General features: G+C 37.1%; 1 protein-coding gene across 1 annotated transcript in view; it reads right to left on the reverse strand.

Moving 5' to 3' along the window:
* Positions 1–14047: 14047 nt before the first annotated feature.
* Positions 14048–23138, reverse strand: part of LOC6652392 — a 132976-nt gene continuing 123885 nt past the window's right edge. The window contains exons 5-6 of the mRNA XM_015176508.3: positions 14516–14756; positions 14048–14458 (exon numbers count right to left, since the gene is read on the reverse strand). Coding sequence (XP_015031994.2) covers positions 14314–14458; positions 14516–14756 — 386 coding nt within the window. The 3' untranslated portion in view covers positions 14048–14313. The remainder of the gene's footprint in view (positions 14459–14515; positions 14757–23138) is intronic.

Consider the following 23138-nt stretch of genomic DNA (forward strand, 5'->3'; position numbering starts at 1 on the left):
TTTCAACTTTATTATACAAATGCATTTTCACATGCTTTTTACAAGCATATCTTATTATCTCGCTCACTCAATCATACGAGCACCCTAGCGCCCCCACCAGCCAACGGCCAACTCCGGCCTTATGAAAAAACGTTTATATGCATAACTCGACTGTCCGATTTTGATCAAATTTAGCATTTTGCTAGATATTAGTATTAAATTAAAGTGTGCCAAATTTGATTGCATAAATTTTCAAATTACGGGGGCGGAAAAGGGCGTGTCAAAATTTTTATACATACAAAATGGGTGCATTTACTAAGCGAATATACATACCAAATATGGTGTCACTAGCTGGAATAGTTTTTGAGATAAACGCTTTTTTTAAATTGCGTGGGCGGAAAGGGGTGTGGCAAAAATTTGAAATAAACTTGATCACTCTACATACTACACGAGTCTACATACCAAATTTGGTGGCTCTAGCTCTTACAGTCTCCGAGATCTAGGTGTTCATACGGACAGACGGACAGACGGACGGACGGACGGACAGACGGACATGGCTAGATCGACTCGGTTATTGATCCTGATCAAGAATATATATACTTTGTGGAGTCGGAGATGCTTCCTTCTGCCTGTTACATACATTTTGGCGACTTTAATATACCATTTCACCCTATGGGTGTATGGTATAAAAACTTCTCCCTACCCATACCGCCCATGACATCAAGGAAACAATATTTCCAAAGAAAAGCGTTTATTAAAGAATTATTCGAATTTTTTTTTTTTTATTGGAATGTTTTAAGTCAACAAAAACTAATAATTTGATCAAAAATGAAGGGAAAATAATGGCGAAATGAGGGCTATTCAAATTTTAACATTCAATGCAGGAAAAATTTTAGTGCGCAGTTTTAAATTGGACATTTTTAGACAAATTTTGGAAAATCTAATCTAGAATGATTTCCTAATTGCCACAAATGGATAAACATAAATATATTTCGCTAATCTATCACATACACGATAGATCTAACTTTTAACAACACTAGTTGGAAAAAAATAAGAACATTATTGTAGTCTGAGTAGGTCCCCTAACATGTAGTTACAAATTCAAACAAATTCAATTCCTTTTGTTTTGCTTGAATGTTGTGCGACTGAGTTCTAGGTCAGCACACTCATTCACTTGAAGCCGAATTTCTAAGTGATAGTCATTTGGTTTTGAATATTGTTAACTCAAATTGATTTTTTATCATTCATGCAGCATTTATCAATACATATTGAGTCACTGTAATCTTGACCTTGCAATGTCTGCACCAAGGAGATTACAAAAACATGTTGGGTTTTTTTTTTTGACAATTATAATTAAATACTTCTACCTCTCAGCCGCCTTGTTCAAATGCAGAACTTTTATTATAATTGTTACCCACTAATAGATCTCAACTAAACTTCCGAACTTCTTCCGTGACCCATAAATAGGTAATATCTGTGTACATGGTGAAATTAACATGAAGTAAAATTAAGGGCGTGAAGGTCAGTTTTTACCCCGAATTTACCGAATTGACCTAGTATTAAATCATTAAAACAGTATGTCCCAATGTTGTTTCTCCCTGCCAAAAAAAAACAAATAAACCTATTGATAAAAAAAAAAACAGAAGGCTAGGGTAACTTTGGCCGAAGGTTGTATAACCATCCAAATTTTTTGTTACTTTTCCCTTACCTGAATCAGTTAAAGTGGAAAAACATTTTATCTCACAGTTCTAATGCTCGCAAAAGAACGGCCTGAAGCAATCCGGTGTATGTAGCATACTTTTTTAGTGACTGTGTATGTGACAGCTATATAATATAGTTATCGGATGTTGATCAAATTTGGCTGTTACCAATAGATATATTAAACTGAGTTACTGATAAAAGTCGCTGTTTTCATTCCTATGGGAGCTATATGATATAGTCACTCGATCTTAATCGAATTTGGCTCAGTCGTTTATTGGTATAATAAACTCATCAATATTGAATTTCATTTAATAATAACACAGGCCGACATGATTTTTGGTGACGTTAACCTGAGAGGTGTTTTTAACTAATTCGGGTACGCTGATTCTGACTGCATACTCAGTTTTTGTTCATCACGTCCAGATTTTGTGAAATTAGGGGATCTAGGGTTGGAAAATAGGCACCCAAAAGTATACTATATAAAGTTTAAAATTGTTTTTCTACATTTTTAACGAATTGTAGAATTTCTTGCTTAAGACAAATAGCTGTTGTTTGCCAACATTACTTATAAACAATTTGTTAGATGCATAAAATTACAATAATTCTTTAAAATTAACAAGTTGCAAATTCTTCGAATCCCTATAGCATACTTTTTGGTTCGAATTTTACTCATTTTGGAACAATATCCAAAGTGTATGATAATATGCATGATAACAAAGAAACGCCTCTTTGATTTTGTGTAAATTGCGTTTAAATCATACCTAATATATTAATAGGTTAAAATAATAACGTTTTGAGTATATTTACTTGTCTATATTATACTAGAAAATATTGAAAATTAGGCCATTTTGAATAATTCCAACGCATTTTTTTCGAAATCCTGACGTGATGGGCAAAAAGTAAGTACAGGGCCGTGATCAGTACCCCCAAATTACTATAAAAGACCTTTTGAACTTAGAACACTTTTTCATGACCTCGAAAATATCGGCCTGTGTACCTAATGAATAGAATAATAATAGAAAAGTTACTGTTTTCGACCGATCGTTCCTATGAAAGCTTTATGATATGTTTACCCGAAGTTGATCAAATTTGGTACCGTCATTAAAAGATATACAAAACTAACAAATATTAATTTTTATGCCAATAACTAAGTTATTGAGAAAAGTCACTCTTCGTGTCTTTGCCGTTTGTAATAATCCGATCCGCTGAATCCATATATATACTTTATATGGTCGGAGATGCTTCCTACTAAGCGTTGCACACTTCTGACCAAAATTAATACATCCTTTTTGCAAGGGTATAAACAGTAACAGGCAGCGGGCGCGGAACCTTGAGGCACTCCACTTTTTAAATCAAAAGCTTCTAAGAGAGTATTGTTAAATGACTCTGATGCAGTGTGCGCCTATCCTGTCAAAAGCTTTTTCCATATCGAATGAAAGGACCGACATGTGATTTCTGGTGGACAAATTCTTGCAGATGTAATTATCCATTATTAGATTATGCTGGTGTCTAGTATTCTATTATAAAATGGTAGGATCTGTTGAATGCTGGAGTAAATTTTTTTATTATTTGATAGTTAATATTGTTGTTTCCGGGTGTAGATCCTTGTCCCCTCGTTATCTGCCGCTTTCCTAACATTGTATTTTCCGCATCGTTTAGCTGCTATAACCTCGTACGGTCCAAGATATTCACTCGCAAGCTTACGAACGAACTGCGTACGCCGAATCGGTACCAGATCGCCAACTTCATATACGTTATTAATCTTGCGTTTTGAATCATATTGTTTCTTTTATGCATCCTGGGCGATATTAATTTCCCGTTTGGCAGAAGCTCTTATTAACTGCCTATCTTCATCAAATTTATCGCATATTTCCTCCTCTGAAAACTTAAGAATCAAATTCTCTGGCTTGTTGTTCATTTTAACACCCAGCATTAATTCAAATGGCGATCTCTTTGTTGATACATTGACATGAGAGTTAAAAGCTCTTTACACATTTGGCACATACTTAAACCATTTAGCAGGTTCATCGTAATGATAGATATGTTTACACGATCGATCTTACCGTTGCCTCTTGGGACGTCCAGTGTTGTCTAAACATGGTGGATTCAGAATATAACAAAACAAATTTCGTAAAGGCGTCGCATCTAATGGCCCAAGATAATCCACATGTACCGTTTCTAATGGTCTATCTCCTTTGTCTATCACCTGCATTAATCCTTCCTTTTTGCCGAACTTTTTAAATAAAATAATGAATTTGACGCAGTTATGAATAATTCGGGCCACTTTTGACTATAAATCTATCATTACCGCCAACCGTTTTCTAAAAAAAACAACCCCTTTTTGTTTATTGTCTACTTAAATGCTGCGCAATCTGTTACAACCTTAAACTTGATGCCCGAAACATATTGCCGAAACTTTTGGCAGGCAAGGTATACTGCTTTCGTTTCCAAAATGTAGCTGTGCTGTTGAGCCTCAGTTTCAGAAGATTTCTTGCTCCAAAACCATACTGGATGCAACTTGCCATCTTTCCATTGCATCATCGCTGCCATGGCAAAAATCCCATTTTTGACGCGTCTGTCTGAATTTCTGTGTTGGCATTGCGATCATATAGTTTAAGTACTGGCTTGACGGTGAGAGATCTTATTTTTTTCTTCAAAAGCCTTGAGTGCAACCGCACTCATCCTAAAAGCAACGTTTTTACCCAAAAGATCAATCCAGCACGTCAGGATTTAACAGCGGTTGAAAAACATTTGTTACATATCGGATAAATACTGCAGGTGAATTACAGAATCTAAAAGGAGCCTTGTTGAATTCGAATAATCCCTCCTTGATCACGAATACTGTGTATTTTTTACTTGTTTCTTCAATAGGCACGTGGAAATATCCATTCTCTAAGCCCGTTACTGTAAAAAACGTTTCGGCCTGCAGCATCTCTAGGACATCGTCGATAATCGGAACCGAAAAGCCATCCGTGAACACCGTAGTGTGCAGCTTTCGAAAATCTACATAGATTCGATTGCTGCCGTTTTCCTTTTTCACCAAAATGACTCGACTGTCAAAATTGGATGACGTTCTGAGGGTACATCTATGTATATCAGAATCGATTTCTGAGTTCTTTTGAAGAACTTTTCCATAAAGTCATAGCCCAATACAACATCATACGGCACGTCTCGTTTGCGACAACAACAAATTTTTGGATTGTCTGGACGTCGTCCACTCTGACCTCAGCTTGAAAAGTACCAGCGGATGAGAAACTTTTCCGCCTAGACTAATCAGATTCTTGACACGTTTCTCCAGATATTTAACTCCAATCTTCTGTACAGCGCTGCTGGACAACCGTTTATGTCCACTCCCTTTATATGTTTTATATTTTGTACTACACCGATGTTTGCAGTCTCCATGCGCTTCAAATTATACACTGCACCAACATCCGCAAACCTTCGGCAGTTTTTTAAGAAATAACCCTCTCCATTGCAGCAAAAACATGTTGTTGTCACATTGCATTCCTTTCTAAGATCCTCGCTGGATCCGCAGTTAAAGCAACGAGGCTGTTTCTCGTAGTTTCTCTGGTTCACTTTCTTCAGACCTTGTGGCACATCACTCCTTGCCATTTTCATTGCGTGATAATAGATTTCATATTTTTCAAGTAGCTCTGTGAATGACTGGGCGCAATATAAGTTGATCTTTAAGTAGTTATTCATATTCAAGTCGTCTACTATATGGCGCAGTACCGTACCGTACAGTACTTATCTATATTGCCTTCCGCTGCGATTGACTTCATATGAAACATTTTCTCGTGAAAAGGTTTCCTCTTTCTGCTTCTTACTCTCACATAGCTTCTGATATAACTGAGTACGCTACATACGTCGTGCATGCCAAATTCGTTTTTCAACTGGACACGAAAATCATCATAACTGCGTTCTGGACGTGAGTCTAAAAACAACTTTGCACCTTTAGTCATTTTAGATCGTCCCTGAACATCTTCACAGGCATGTCCTGTCCATCATAGTTGGGTACCACTTTAGCAAAATCGTTTGTTTGAATACCTGCTGCGATATTCAGTGTCAGCAACTGTAGCAAACTTTTCAACATCGTGTTGTTCTCGTCTTCCATTTTATTGTCTTTCGTGTTCTCTTCTCGTTTTTTGGCCAAATCCAGCATAAGCGCTTCGCGTACTTCTCTGGCCATTGTTCTGCATTCAATTTTTTGCTTCTCTTCCAATATTTCAATTTCGTCAGCTTTTTCTAGGTTCGGTTTGTCGCTTAAGTTTTTATTATAACTCTGTTTTGAAATATGTATGTATCTTGTAGCTGTTCTCAGTTTGGAGCGAGGCGTTGGTATGCCCCGCCTTAGATTATGCTGCAGTTCTAAATTTTTAATTGCTAGTTTGTAATTTTTTTTCTCTCTGATGGGGCATGAGGACAAAGGTGAGAGAGACTTAGGAAGGAGAGCTAGGTTTAGGTCATCATCGAAATTGATAGGAATTACCTAACAAAAAGGAAAGGAAAGCGACCTCGGGTATATATAGAGGCGATAAAATATGTACATATATCAACCAAAACTTAAATACTAAAAAAAAGGCAATTTTTTCTATACACTCTAAATAAAGTTAATTACCAGCAAGAAGCAAGCGTTTTAAGTCCTTTTTAGCGGTTAAGCAAAAAAATGATTGAGCCAGGGGCATAAGAAATTTCAGAGTCCTCATTCATAGGCACATAAATTACTGAAGAAATTTCATAAAGTCCACAAGAACTGACCACAGGTGGCAAACCAGCTGCTTGAGAGGAGGGGCAGCCTAACGCCTGATGGTCGAAAATTTTTGACGAGAGGCTGGATTGGGCTAATTTCTGGGAGAGGCAATTAGTAGAAGCCAGACGACGGGCGAGATTACATCGCAAACACAGCCCCGCAAACGCAGCCCAACGACGGTCGTAACCCACCTGCCGGGATGGAAGTGCAATCGAGTGAAAAAAGAAAAGAAAAACGAAGAAAAACAAGATCAGAAAAAGTATAAGAAGAAAAAAAAAGCATAAAGCATACTAAAAAGTATAAAATTTAAAGTAAAAAAAAGTTTAAATCTGGGTAGAGTTAATTTTAACCAAACGCGATCAAATCTCTCTTATATTATAAAACCCCCAAACTAACTGTAATGCAAGAAGAAATTATTCTGTTCAATGCATATTGAAGTGGCCTTTGGCTGTGTCTCTGATTCGCTTTAGAAAATAAAGTACCGCTTGTTAGCGTTCCCTTTCAATACCCAACCAAAAAAGAAATAAATAAAAAAAAGAGAGAGAACCTAAGCAAGAAGTGGGAAAAAAGAGAATGTCATAAGCGGAAAAAATTGTGGATCGTGTATATTATTGGAACCTGAGTAGTGAACTTGACCTAATTTCTGATAAGCTGAGAATTTTTTTGTACATTTATTTCTTCTGAACATTTTTTGATCTTAGCGTTTCCAGCAAATTGAGAAGCGTTAATTCAAAGGACCAATAATTAATAAATAATATCACAATATTCAACATGGCGTAAAATGGACACTGAGTAAAGAAAAAAACACAAGAGAAAATTTGAATAAATAAAAAAAAACCCACATTTAATAAAAAGGACAAAGGCAGACCAACTTTTAAATATTTACCTTATGCCTAATGGTCTTTTGTATAAAGTTCAATTGGTGCTATGATAGATAAGAAAAAAAAAGGGGAAAAATAACCCCCTGAGTCCACGCATTGTTTTTCGATGTCTTTTAATTACGCTTGAGTGAATTTAGTTTTGTACAGCCAAAGAATGACCATTCTTTTGTGTTAATTTCTTTTAGTTTTAAGTAGTATAATTTTCCACTCGTTTAGTAAAATAAATTAATACCTTAAACTCGTCCTTTTATCTTCATTTGTCATTTCTTTTTATAAGCATGAATTTCCATACTTAGGATAAATTTTATTGTATACATATAGATTGAAAAGGGATAGATTTTGTTTAATGGGTTTAATGGAGCTATGTTTTGCCAAATTTTAGTATTAATAAATTTTGTTATAATGTCTCTTTAAATTATTATGATGTTTGATCTACTGCAGGCTACTCCGTACACAGATTTAAAGGTTACACATAAAGGGGTCTTGCAACAATTTTTTTAGTTTTTTGGTACATGCAAGGCCAAGAAGGGTGGGCAGATAGGAGTCATCTAAAACATCTGAGGAATCCCGTGTGTATTTCTTTGTGACGATCATTAGGATACTTTCTACTTTCTGTTTAGTTTGGTATTGTAGATTCTCCGGTTAAATTATGGCTTTTGTACCCACGCATTTATTTTAATAATAAGCCAGTAGGCCTCAGCATAGGTAATTAAAGAACAACCCACACTCGTGGCCGACGAGCCAGTAGCCGGATTTAAGTACAGCGTGCATACCTTAGCTGAGAGACACCAGCTAGCCTACACGTTTTCGTTGCAAGTTACAGTTTACAACAAGAAATAGTATCAATGGGGCGAGTTCACAAATTATACTTAATTAAATACAACGCTTAATGTTCAACTTATAACGACTTGACTTTTCAACTTATTTGTACCAACGATTTTTCAAATTCTTTCGCTGACAACTTTTCGACGACGACTTCTTCGACTGAATCCAACTTTCTGGCCACTCTCTCAATACGACCAGCAACCCAGTACACATCTCATGTGTGCTTTTTTAGTCCCTTTGATAAAATGTACTTTGCCACAAAGAGCTCTTATTGTTGTGTTAGTGTTTATGTCTTCTGTAAATTTAGTAAAGGCTGTTCTTTGTGTACTTTTTTGCTACATATTTCGAATTGGCGTTCGCTGTTTTGTTTTTTTAACGTATTTTCGTTGTTCAAGTGTTTTCTAAGCTTTTTAAGACACCTAACATTTTCCTTTTTAGTTCGTCCAGCTCTGTGGTCTGTGTTTTTTAATTATATTGGAGTTTAAGGTGGGTATTTACATGTTAGCAGATATTTTGACTATTTTTAGCAGTCTGGCTGCTGACTGATTTGTATTATTTGTGATGGTGCCTATGCATTTTGATTTAAGTTTTCTTGAAATAATCTCCAGTTTGCTAAATGAAGTTTATATCTGGTTTTTTTTTTGGTTTTTTATATATATATATAAAAAGGGGGGAAAGCATTGAAAACCGAGGTGTTGAAATCGAACTTGGTTAGTGGTCACCGCACCGCACTAAAACCTACCCTATGCTCCGTATCCATCTCGCGGAACCAACGCTGAAGTACTACTTCACGAGGGGAAATAACACGTATGCCTCGTCTAGAGTTTACCTAGAAGTGAAGTTTTGGTTATGCTGTCGTTCAGGGCGACACAAGGATTGCATGATGACTGCTGCCATGTGGCTAACAGCTAGCCAAATGTTTTACAAATAGGATATCCATAAAGTCGTCCATAAAAGGCCTCCCAATGCCTAGGCTTAGCTCTTCCCGTTCAGCAGAAAATCTAGAACAGACAAACAGGACGTTTTCAGCATCTTCTATGTTCCCCGCACAGTGTGTGCAAATGGGATCTGTCTCATGCTTAAACCTATGCAAGTAAAATTTAAAGCATCCATGTCCCGTCAGTAACTGTGTCAAATAGAAGTCAGTCTGGCGATGTTTCTGATTAAGCCTTGGCCGAATGTCGGTGAGCAGGAGCCTTGTCCAGCTCCCATTGTTTGAGTCACGCCATCTGCATTCCCAGTTAGCCAGAGTCGTATCTCTTCAAACTGGCGGCGTATCTCTATTTCTAGCCTCCTTAGCCAAGAGGTCTAGTGGGGCCATATCAGACAGCACCAGGGCGGCGTCTTTAGAGACTGTTTTAAACGCGATCTGCAGTCCAGGCTGTAGGTGGGAGATGACTTCGCTGGTGCCCATATGGCGGCGGCATATAGTATGATGGACCGTACCACCGTCGAGATAAGCCATCTGCTCCGTTGCTTGTGGCCGCCGACATTAGCCATAAGCAGAGTTGAAGCTGATGTGGCCTTAGCAGCTTTATCTGCGGTATACTGCAGGAGGGCTTTGAATGATAACCTGTGATCCATCATAACAATTGCAGGCTTCGATGCTATAGAGCATCCGGCGACTTCGATCCTGACTGTTTCCACTTTTTTCCTGCTGCCTATGATCACGGCCTCGGTTTTGTGTACGGCTGTAGATAGTGAGTTTGCCTTCATCCATTCCAAAACCCTGAACACTGCTGCATTGGTGTTTTCTTCAGCTTGTTGGATATCCTTGGCCACAGTGACTATTGCAACGTTGTCCCACTATGAGAGTGTCCGTCGGCATATCCAGTCGCAGGACAGTGTCATACATGACATTCCACAATGTTAGCCCGATCACTGATCCTTGAGGTACTCCACCGGTGATGTATGTGTGTATTCAGATATGTTTAAGCGCTCTAGGGACGCGTCAATGTAGTCCCAGCTGGCCGAATTAAAAGCATTCCGAACATGCAACGACCCAGCTTGGTCGGATCCGTTGACATTATACGCCTTGCGAGTTTGCCCATAACCAGTTTGTAGGCAGTCACACGTGGCTGCGCATTTTCATCTCCGCACAGTTTCTTCCAGCAGTCCGCGTGTTATATCCGTGTGTTTGGTCGGAAAAAGTTGAATCCGTATGGGGTAGTGGTCGCGGACTAAAGGGTGGAGAGCAGAAGTCTACATGGGTGAAGGTGTTTTGAGTAGAGTAGTGAGTGGGGTCCCCATTGTTTAAAAGAATAAGGTTGTTATTTTGAATAAAGCGAGCGACAACATTTCCTCTTTGATTGTTTGAAGGTGATCTCCAGGTTGAATGTCAGGCATTAAAGTCTCCTACTAATGTCACTGGCTTATTGAAGTTATTAATCAGGTTATGAAGATCTTGCTCAATAAATTTGTCTGTAGGTGAGAGATATATATTAATAATTATAAACGGGATTTTTTCTTGTATTTCTGCTGCAATGGCTAAAATGTTGGACTGGCAATTAATGATTTTGTGTTCAATGGTTTTAGATATTAAAAGAGCTACTCCTCTGTTGGCTTGTGGAGCTAGAACATCTACATATATCGTTATTACGGTACAATGCATATTTTTTGTGGAGGTGGGAAGAATAATAAAGCCTTGCAAAAACTATAATATGTGGTTTGTAGTTTATTAGAGAGAGAGGGATCATGGGCGTGCACTTTAATGCTTAGAATCATTATAGGCCACCGTGGGGAGCAGTTTGTTACAACTCAACGTCTATTCTGATTCTGTCTGTAACAGAGAGCGTTGAGTTATTTTGTTCGTTTGGATTGTATATATTTCTAGTGTGTTCTGAGTCTAATTATGAGTCGCTTGTTGTTATAACGTCGTCGGTTGTCAAATTTGTTGTTTTTGATGTATGTTGCGTTGTCGTTTTGTTAGTGCTGTTCTTAAGCGCTGTTTGCCAGAGTTCTAATTCTGTAAAATTGAGTGTTTCGTTTGCTGTGTTATTGGTTTTTGTTTTGTAGTTTGTTACAACTCAGCGTCTATTCTGATACTGTCTGTATCAGAGAGCGTTGAAGTATTTTGTTCGTTTGGCTTGTATATTTTTCTGGTGTGTTCTGAGTCTAATTCTGAGTCGCTTGTTGTTATAACGTTTACGGTTGTTAAATTTGTTGTTGCGTTGTCGTTTTGTCAGTGCTGTTCTTAAGCGCTGTTTGCCCGAGTTCTAATTCTGTAAAATTGAGTGTTTCGTTTGCTCTGTTATTGGTTTTTGTTTTGTGTATATTGATTTGTTTTCTTTTATTAAAGAAAGTGATGGGACATTCGTCTCAACTTCTTTGTGTGCTGTTTGTGTAGCGGTTGTTTCTGCGTATGTTTTTTTAGAAGTGGTTAGTGTTTGTCCATGTTGTTTGTAATATTTGTTTTTGACTTAATACATAGTACATTTTTCTATTGTTCAAATTTTGATTATTTCTTGGGCTTCCTTATAGTTTGGACAGTCTCGGACAATTTACACAGTCCGTGCGAGTGCAGTTAGTTGTAGTGTGGATAGGAAGACCACATGGGTCGCAAGTTTTATTGCCGTGGCAACGTTTGGTTGCATGTCCAATAGTTTGGCATTTTTTGCATCGCATGGGTTTGGGGATATATTCTTTTACACGTGCAGTGATCCAAGAAATTTGTATTTTTGAGGTAGGCTGTACAAGTTAAAGGTGTCCTGAACCACACCTGTTGGTGTTGGTTTTCCGTCTATTTGCTTTGAGTATTTATACACATGTACAACTCCTTGTGACTTAAGTTCTTGCACTATTTCTTCGTTTGTGACGTTGCACAGTTGAGCCTCTGCTTTGATAGCGTTGCAAAAATCAATCTTATCATAAAAGCGTTTGGCAAAAATGATATATGCAATAGGGAATACTTTAGAGATTATAAATCCAAAAAAATTTTGAAATCGGTTGAGATTTATGGGTGCTAGAGGCTGCACAGTTGAGACACTTTTAGTAAATGGAAATAAATGATAACATTTACAAAAAATCGCAACTTTAAAACTGAATATTGGGCGACTTCAACAATTGATCTTGGGTTTTTGGTTTTAAAGTATGTTCTTTATTAATAGCATATTTCATAAATTTTAACAATTTATTCGTTATTGAACTAGAAGCGTTTAAAAAAACAGTAAATATTGATGAAAAAGAACTAACAGGGATCAACAAGTATCAATAGCGGACTACATACACTAGGTTGGTAAAATATTCACCTATCAGATGTATATGGAAACCTCGTTTTTTACCTAATTAATACAAAAAGAGTAATACCGATTTTGAGTTCTACATATTGCTAAATATTCCTCTCGTTTGCGACAGTTTTCTTTTAACTTCATAAGTGGAAATACCTTAAATACGGACTGAATGGTATTTGCCAATATAATTCAATACATTTTTATTTATTAATGCTTAGTTGCCACTAAGTAGACTTAGGAAGAGGCGTTTTCCTTATTTATGGACCTGGGATTGACGAAGAAGTACGAAATTTTAAGGAGCTCCTTAAAAAGTTATAAAGTCAACGTTCTTCCCGGAAACAAAAAAATCGGATTCGCCAAGAAAAAAGCGGTACCGGCAAAAAAAATTATTAGAGAGGTATTTGTAAAACTCCAGGATTTACTGGATCACACTGCGAGGCGTCTTGTTAAAAGTATGCCTGATGGAGAGGTGGAGCTTCTTCCGGAAAATTTGACATTACTCAACAAAGCGCCTGCAAGCAAATTGTACACACAGAAGACGAAGCCATTTCTAAAAAAAATATGTTCATGGCTTCTGTAGCGTAGAAAAACGGATATTACACTTCGTGAGGATATTCAGAGTAGGAAGAAGATTACACAAGCTGAATTCTCTCGGAAGCTAGGACTGAAAGTTGACCCAAAGCACGGATACGGAAACACGAATGATGGAAATACTTCAAGGAGATTTTTTGAAAATGATAAAATGACATCTTTAATAACAGGTGTTAGTCACGATATCATCCAAAGGTTGGTTGTTATCTTGAATATTATAAATTGCAAGGAAATGGTAAGTGGTAAAAAATTGTATTAGATATTGATGTAAATATTGATAATTATTTTGAAAAAAAATCAGCCATCAATAGCAAATTTTCAAAATTAACCTAAAAAAATATTAAAAATTTGTATTTTTTACTTTTTGTAACTATGTTAGAAAATCAAATTAAAACACTGAAAAATGTTACATAGTCGTTTAAAACAATAAGAAATTCCTTTAGTGATTGCGCTCCATTTTTAAAGGAAAATCATGCTTGGAAATATTTTTTATATTTCGGTTTAGAAGCTATGATTTTTGCAATGTATAATGCCAAAAGGCCCCATTGTGCGTTGTTGAGGTATGTCCCATATACCGTTCCTTTGCAGTAATAAGAAAATATACATATATATTATACTTACTTGGCAATGATAAATAAAGTACGCATTTTCCAACCCTTATTAAAGTTCGCAACATACGTTTTATTTATTTTATGGCAATGGATTTAGTAAGATATAATAGTTTATTACTTCGTTTGCTATGTGTAGAAATCTTAAGTGGAACTTAAAAAACAACAACGGCTAAGGGCAAATGTTGTATATAAATTGTGTTGTATATAAAGTTGTGTTTAAATACAAATATATTTGTATAGCTTTTCGCATTGTGTGTAATAATAAGGCTAAACTGTATTTCTTGTGCTCAATTTTTCTTTTTCTTTTAATATTGATTTCATTCTATGTGATACCTTTTTACTATATATTCACCTGCATTTAAAAAACTACGAAATTTGTAGAAGAACCGTTTGTCTTTTACAACACTTGTTGTTTTTCAAAAACTAAGTTATTTCTTATTCCATGGATTCTATTACATAATTAAACAATGCTTTATATCCTTATTTTATGGTGACGATAATTTTAGATTTTATTGTAGTTTTATTGTAAGGTTTAATATTACCCGTAGCAGTGATACACTGCATTTGTTTAACAATATCATTCACACTATGTGTAACACCGAATAAAAATGAGTTGCAAAAGATTTAAACAACAAGTTCTTTTCAATATTGGAGGCTCCTTTCTTTTGCGAATTTCATTTTTGACGAACAAAACTTTTTAACAAGACGCTACAGTTTTTATTTCAACATTTGTTGTCCCAATGTGTTTAGGGTAAAATTTGTGGTTTTTTAGTCTCTGTCACATCACTATAATTTTCCTTAGTTGCTTTTGTCTCACAAAATTCAATCATATACGAACAAACTCCTGATAGAGCTATAAATATGCCGGCGTAGTAGAAGGAGTCATCCCACCTGTATGTACAAAAATTTTATCAACTTTACTCTTTTTTGATTACTTATTTGTCTTACCTTCCAGTATATTCATATATAACACCAGCTACAGGTGGACCAGCAATCATGCCTATCCCCTGAACAAGTAACACCAAACCATAGGCACAAGTGAAATCATCTAAATCCACAATGCTGACTAATATGCTGGGTGTAAATGAAAACGAGCTGGCAAAAGTAAAGCCAAAGATGACACACATTACCATTAGGCCATTATAATACGTCAAAAGAAGCGGCATAAAAAAGACCGAGGCCCCACACACTGAAAAATTAGAATAAAATTAGAAATTTAGTTCTATTCCAAAATATCAACGAAGCCAACAATGCCATTTCAGTATTGGATTAATGTTAAAATGTATTTTAAACTCTTTCTATGTCTCTGTTGAAAAATATAGGTCGCGCAGATTCGTGCAAAAAGAAAAAGGCAATTCAGTTCAAACAACTACTTTTCTCTGCCAAGTGCTGCCGGATCTCCTTAATAATACAAGGGATTCCAAAATGTCTTAAATATACAAACGATTATTAGGAATCCGGTCATCTTGTAAAGTTTTAGCGGACGTTGACGATACTATGCGCAGTACGTTCAAGTGGCCCCTACGACACCAGGACAAAGCCTGTTACGCGCGAGCCCAAGCAGATAACTGACCACCTCCCACCCGACCGAACGAGGGGTCCAGCCGTATAACGCACGGCACGAATCGCGTGGACAAAATACACAATAGAAAAAACAGACAAACAAATAATACTATAGCCATCTATTAACTAAATGGGATAGGATAGATGTTTTAAGCATATTAATAGAAAACTCTGAGCCGATTACAGGGGATAGGAGATTGTAATCAGAGCAGAGGACCCTAAAAGGTTCATGAATAGCATAGTTAGAAGAACAACGACTAAGGGATAAAGGTATTAAAGGATGTCTACTCCGTCTACAAGGTACCGACAGATTCACCTGAGCTAATAACTCAGGCGAGTCGATATCACCAATTAGGAGATGACGCATAAAAATGACACCAAGCATAATTCTACGGTTAGTTAAGGAAGGAAGGTTAATCAAGAGAAGTCTACTAGAATACGAAGGCAAATTGACATTGCGATCCCAGCTTAAGCCACAAAGAGCAAATAGCAAGAACTGCTTTTGAACGGATTCTAGTCTAATCTGGTGCGACTCATATTGAGGTGACCAAATGCAAGATCCATACTCTAAAATAGGACGGACAAGCGAAGTAAAAAGAACTTTAGTTGTATAGGGGTCATCAAATCCTTTTGACCATCTTTTAATGAAACCCAGGACACTCATGGCCTTTGCGACCGTGGTGGAAATATGGGTGTTAAAATTTAACTTACGGTCCATAAGTACGCCCAAATCATTCATATTATTTAGACGTTCTAAAGGGTTTTTTTTTTGTATACGAAAAAAAGTCATTACCTTACATTTGGTAGTGTTAAGATTTAGTAGATTAAACTGGCACCAGGATTGAAAATTTTTAAGATCAGCTTGTAGCCGACTAAATGAAACTGTATCTTTATAAGTAAGACAAAGCTTGACATCGTCAGCATACATAAGCACACGCGAATGAACAATGACTGATGGAAGATCGTTAATAAATAGTGTGAAGAGCAGAGGGCCAAGATGACTACCTTGAGGTACACCAAAAGTCACAGGAATGGAAACGGAAAAAGAAGACTTAAAAAGTACCTTCTGTTTTCTATTTGTTAAATATTCTCGAACCCAAGAAAGGAAAAGGGGTGGAAACCCAATGTCGCTCAGCTTAGAAAGTAATAAGGTATGATTAACGGAATCAAAGGCTTTGCTGAAGTCAGTGTATATGACATCAGTTTGTTTACCATTTTTGAACCCCTTGATAATTATTGATGTAAATTCTAAAAGGTTAGTGGTTGTAGATCTCCGTTTCACAACCCATGTTGGGATGGCGAAATAATAGAGCTACAAAAATGTTGCAATTGAGAAGTTATAATTTTCTGAAAAGCTTTCGGAATAGCGGACAATTTTGAGATACCCCTATAGTTAGAGGCATCGGACTTTTTGCCATTTTTATGCAGAGGAATGATATACGACTCCTTCCAAATAGATGGAAAAGAGGATGATTTGACAGACAATAGAAACAATTTTAAAATGGGTTTACATAATGCGTTTGCACAGAACCTGAGTACACATCCAGGTAGACCATCTGGCCCCAAAAAATAAACTGGTTTAACTAGTTTAAGTTCGCTAAGAAGAGAACTTTCATCAATCACTGGGTTGAAAATGCAATTAGCCTTTTTTAAATGATAACGATACGGACTTGCTCGATATTCCGTTGAGGAATAAGTTGTTTTGAAAAAACTCGCAAACATATCGGCAATTGCCTGATCAGTGCTCGCTTTTTTATTTTGAAAAGACAAAAAAGATGACAGAGGTCTTACGTTTAGAATTAACAAAATTATAAAATTGTTTAGGGTCAGAAGAAAACTGAAGCTTACACCGCTGAAGATAATTCTTATAGCATTGTGTATTAAGCATCATGAATTTTGAACGAGCGAGTGTATACAGAGCATAATCTGATGAACGACGTGTTTTTTGAAACTTCTTATAATATCGTGTCTTCACATTTTTCAAATTGGATAGCTCGCGAGAGAACCAGGGAGGTTTGTTAAGCCGCTCCAGCCTACCAAGAGGCAAACAAATATCAAAGAGTGAAATCAGAGTATCATAGAAAAAACGAACAGCCGAGTTCATATCACTACAATTGTACAGATAAGACCAATCGGTAGTAGCAATGTTTTCATTAAGGCTGGCAAAGTCAGTCTTACGAAAGCACCTAGTTAGAGGTAACTCATTTGAACCAAGTAATGGTGAAAGCAAGGGCAAATCAATTTTTAAATTTAATGTAGGATGAAATTTGTCTTCTGGAAGAACAAATGGTTCGATCCTAGAAACCTCACAATAAGAAGAATCCAATACAAAAATAAGATCTAACGATTTTCCATTAGAATTTAAGACAAGATTGACTTGGGATAAAGATAAGCCTAGAAGGCCATCAATAAATTCATGTGACACAGAGGGCAGCAACGTGGTAGATTCATCTGTTAATGACCATGCTAAAGCGGGTAAATTAAAATCACCTACAACTATGAGCTTGTCTTGACTGGAAACTAAAGAGGAGACAAACTGAATTGCCTCTAAATGATTTAAATATACCACCATGTCTGACAATGGTGGAATATAGGAACAAGTAATGAAAGTAATGAAAGCATTAAAAGATTTAAAATTTACTTTAACACCGACAAACTCAATCTCCTGGGTACTAGAAAATTGAATCATTTCAGATGATAAAGCAGCATCAACAGCTATCAGAACGCCACCACCTATGCGAGAAATCCGGTCACGTCTGAATATAGAAAAGTTTGTGGAAAAAACCGATGCATCAGCAATATCAGGTTTTAGCCACGTCTCTGTGACGTCTCTCTACATAGAGATTAGGAAGTTTAGATTTCAGTCCTCTAACGTTTTGGTAACCCAGGTTAAGGGACGAAGCTAGTTTTTTGACACACCAGCAGTATGTTCCTTAACTATTATATGTTTCGGTCAAAAATCTTCTCGACATATAGTGTCGAAGATATTGGCAGAAACACTAATTTTAAAGGACGAAATGTCCCGAAAATTAGAAAATTTAAACTTCTCTACCGCAATATTCGAGACGTTAACTTTCTTCCGAATATAGGCTATTACATCATCAGATGTGACAACAGGGTCTAGCCTAGAAACAAATATATGTTTCTTTGGTGGTATGCCAACGAGAGGCCGCGGTCCCGAAGCGTCAGCCGCAGCAGTAACGTTGGACAAGTCACCCACTGCAGCAGTCAACTTGTTTACGGGGCCCTCGATACTTTTAGAACTATTGGCAATTTCCATTGGAATGGGTAATTGCCCGGACACTACAGTAGGCATCGTTTTTAAGAGATCATTCCCAGGTGATACCGGTAATTCCTTACTAATAGCATTCACAACCGGGCTCTTAAACGATATCAATTGCTGAACATTAGGAGTGGACGGCGCATAAGACCGGGCGGGGACGATAAGAGACGCTGTCGGATCTACAGATACAGAAACACCCCAAGGACTGGTTCTTTTACGTTTCGGAGACTCATTCATAGAATGCCGATTTAGAACTATCGGCAATTTCCATTGGAATGGGTAATTGGTACTGGCAGCAGTAACGTTGGACAAGTCACCCACTGCAGCAGTCAACTTGTTTACGGGGCCCTCGATACTTTTAGAACTATTGGCAATTTCCATTGGAATGGGTAATTGCCCGGACACTACAATAGGCATCGTTTTTAAGAGATCATTCCCAGGTGATACCGGTAATTCCTTACTAATAGCATTCACAACCGGGCTCTTAAACGATATCAATTGCTGTACATTAGGAGTGGACGGCGCATAAGACCGGGCGGGGACGATAAGAGACGCTGTCGGATCTACAGATACAGAAACACCCCAAGGACTGGTTCTTTTACGTTTCGGAGACTCATTCATAAGCGATAAACTTCTGAACTGAGTCTCCACCGCAGTAAACTCCGCTTGGAGTTTATTAAAACCTGCCCTTAAAGTGTCAAAACTATCTCTAGTCCGCCTCATGAAAGAGCGCATCTCATTCTCGACCTCCCGGCAAGCATCACATCCATATTTTAAGCCACCACCTTTAGCAATAGACTCCTTGATTCTGCCTGTGTAACCTGCACACTTAACGTGAACCGCATTGTCACACAACCAACAAAGAATATAATCATGGGAGTCAACCGCATTAGTGGCAACTATGCAATTATTTTTTGAGCAGACAACCACTTTATCAAAAAGTTAAATTTAATTACAAAAGGAAATACAAAAAAATAAAATATAAAAATTCTAAAGGTAAAAAATCTGTGTATAAGAATATACTGACCAGATCTGACACAAGGGTTAATGTGCAGAGTAAGCCTTCACAACTAAAGAATAACCAGAGGACCGGGCTAACTTCGACCACGTCAAAGTTTGTATACCCTTGCAACTTTTATGGTAACTCTATCCTTACCTATAGTCATCAAAGTGGAAAAATGTTCATGCTAAAAAGGCTAATGTTTGCGAAAGAACGGCCAACAATCTTAGCATAGGAAATAACAAAGATATTGATCAAGGTCACTGTTTTCCACCGATCGTTCCTATGGGAGCTATATGATATAGTTACCCGATCTTTATCAAATTCGGCACAGTCATTAACAGATATATTATACTAACAAATGTTTAATTTGAAAGCAATCGCGTTTAAAGTAACGAAGTTATTGACAAAAGTCACTGTTTTCGACCGATCGTTCCTATGGGAGCTATATGATATAGTCACCCGATCTTGATCAAATTTGGCACAGTCGTTTATATGTGTAATTAATATATATATATATATATATATATATAATATCACCAATATTAAATTTCATGACAATAGCTCAGAAAATAACGAAGTTATTAAGAAAAGTCACTGTTCGTGACTTTGCCATTTGTTTGGGAGCTATATGATATAGTGATCCGATCCGGCTGAATCCGAGATATACAACGCCTGCAGTATATACAAGCCTACATGCAAAATTTCAGCTCTGTAGCTCCAACGGTCTAGGAGGAGTTTGCGTTGATCCAGACGGACGGACGGACATGGCTATTTGAACTCGTCTCGTCGTGCTGATCAAGAATATATATACTTTATATGGTCGGAAATGCTTACTTCTAGGCGTTGCACACTTCTGACCAAAATTAATATACCCTTTTTGCAAGGGTATAAAAAGAAATGAAAGCACAAAAACAAAAACACGTATCACAGAGTCGCGGGTAGGCAATAGACGAGAGCGCAAATCAATCAAGAATAGGAAAGAGCGGGAGAGCGCGTCAAATTGAACACTTGCAACAACAATTTGTACGCAAGAGCGCGAGATTTAGTTAAAACGGTAAAGACACAAAAGCAAAAGAGATAAACAAAACAACACCGCTAATGCAAGTATTGTTGTATGTTTTGATTTTATTTAAATTATAAGAACAGATCCCGTGTTAAACAACAATAAAAATACTTGGAATTGAGTTTAGGATTGGGAAACCAAACCAAGGACGAACCAGTTAATATAATTCATTCAGTTATTGCTATGTAGCAATGTTCATTATTTTTGTTGCCACTGAAACCCTTCGTTAGTACATCCACCGCCATAAACTCCGTAGAAATATACTCCACAGAAATATCACCACTTTTATACATCGCTTAAATAAAATGGCACGTCAATGTGTTTTGTGCGAGGGTGGAAACCAAAACCTTTGACCAAATGTTGTGCAAAGAATAAAGATCCGAGTCTTTCAACATGTTCAACATGTCTAAAAAGACATAATTTTGGACATAATAGTTCCTAATGCAGAAAAAAAAACTGCTAGTGAAGGTTTGCCTCGAGGCGAGGAACGTTAACGTCTTGAAATGGCCGTTCCAATCTCATGATTAAAATTACCGACTCTACCCACTTTGTGGACCGAAATCCAAAAAGCTTGGAACGAAATCCGCAGGAGAGATGCATGACTTTAGTAGAAAGCACGAAGATGCTTACCTGTACTAAAAAATGTTCTCTTCTTAGCGAACTTAAACTAGTTAAACCAGTTTATTTTTTGGGGCCAGATGGTCTACCTGGATGTGTACTCAGGTTCTGTGCAAACGCATTATGTAAACCCATTTTAAAATTGTTTCTATTGTCTGTCAAATCATCCTCTTTTCCATCTATTTGGAAGGAGTCGTATATCATTCCTCTGCATAAAAATGGCAAAAAGTTCGAAGCCTCTAACTATAGGGGTATCTCAAAATTGTCCGCTATTCCGAAAGCTTTTCAGAAAATTATAACTTCTCAATTGCAACACTGGGTTGAAAATGCAATTAGCCTTTTTTAAATGATAACGATACGGACTTGCTCGATATTCCGTTGAGGAATAAGTTGTTTTGAAAAAACTCGCAAACATATCGGCAATTGCCTGATCAGTGCTCGCTTTTTTATTTTGAAAAGACAAAAAAGATGACAGAGGTCTTACGTTTAGAATTAACAAAATTATAAAATTGTTTAGGGTCAGAAGAAAACTGAAGCTTACACCGCTGAAGATAATTCTTATAGCATTGTGTATTAAGCATCATGAATTTTGAACGAGCGAGTGTATACAGAGCATAATCTGATGAACGACGTGTTTTTTGAAACTTCTTATAATATCGTGTCTTCACATTTTTCAAATTGGATAGCTCGCGAGAGAACCAGGGAGGTTTGTTAAGCCGCTCCAGCCTACCAAGAGGCAAACAAATATCAAAGAGTGAAATCAGAGTATCATAGAAAAAACGAACAGCCGAGTTCATATCACTACAATTGTACAGATAAGACCAATCGGTAGTAGCAATGTTTTCATTAAGGCTGGCAAAGTCAGTCTTACGAAAGCACCTAGTTAGAGGTAACTCATTTGAACCAAGTAATGGTGAAAGCAAGGGCAAATCAATTTTTAAATTTAATGTAGGATGAAATTTGTCTTCTGGAAGAACAAATGGTTCGATCCTAGAAACCTCACAATAAGAAGAATCCAATACAAAAATAAGATCTAACGATTTTTCATTAGAATTTAAGACAAGATTGACTTGGGATAAAGATAAGCCTAGAAGGCCATCAATAAATTCATGTGACACAGAGGGCAGCAACGTGGTAGATTCATCTGTTAATGACCATGCTAAAGCGGGTAAATTAAAATCACCTACAACTATGAGCTTGTCTTGACTGGAAACTAAAGAGGAGACAAACTGAATTGCCTCTAAATGATTTAAATATACCACTATGTCTGACAATGGTGGAATATAGGAACAAGTAATGAAAGTAATGAAAGCATTAAAAGATTTAAAATTTACTTTAACACCGACAAACTCAATCTCCTGGGTACTAGAAAATTGAATCATTTCAGATGATAAAGCAGCATCAACAGCTATCAGAACGCCACCACCTATGCGAGAAATCCGGTCACGTCTGAATATAGAAAAGTTTGTGGAAAAAACCGATGCATCAGCAATATCAGGTTTTAGCCACGTCTCTGTGACGTCTCTCTACATAGAGATTAGGAAGTTTAGATTTCAGTCCTCTAACGTTCTGGTAACCCAGGTTAAGGGACGAAGCTAGTTTTTTGACACACCAGCAGTATGTTCCTTAACTATTATATGTTTCGGTCAAAAATCTTCTCGACATATAGTGTCGAAGATATTGGCAGAAACACTAATTTTAAAGGACGAAATGTCCCGAAAATAAGAAAATTTAAACTTCTCCACCGCAATATTCGAGACGTTAACTTTCTTCCGAATATAGGCTATTACATCATCAGATGTGACAACAGGGTCTAGCCTAGAAACAAATATATGTTTCTTTGGTGGTATGCCAACGAGAGGCCGCGGTCCCGAAGCGTCAGCCGCAGCAGTAACGTTGGACAAGTCACCCACTGCAGCAGTCAACTTGTTTACGGGGCCCTCGATACTTTTAGAACTATCGGCAATTTCCATTGGAATGGGTAATTGGTACTGGCAGCAGTAACGTTGGACAAGTCACCCACTGCAGCAGTCAACTTGTT

Source organism: Drosophila willistoni (assembly GCF_018902025.1).
Source record: "Drosophila willistoni isolate 14030-0811.24 chromosome 2L unlocalized genomic scaffold, UCI_dwil_1.1 Seg168, whole genome shotgun sequence".
Classification (NCBI taxonomy): Eukaryota; Metazoa; Arthropoda; class Insecta; order Diptera; family Drosophilidae; genus Drosophila; species Drosophila willistoni.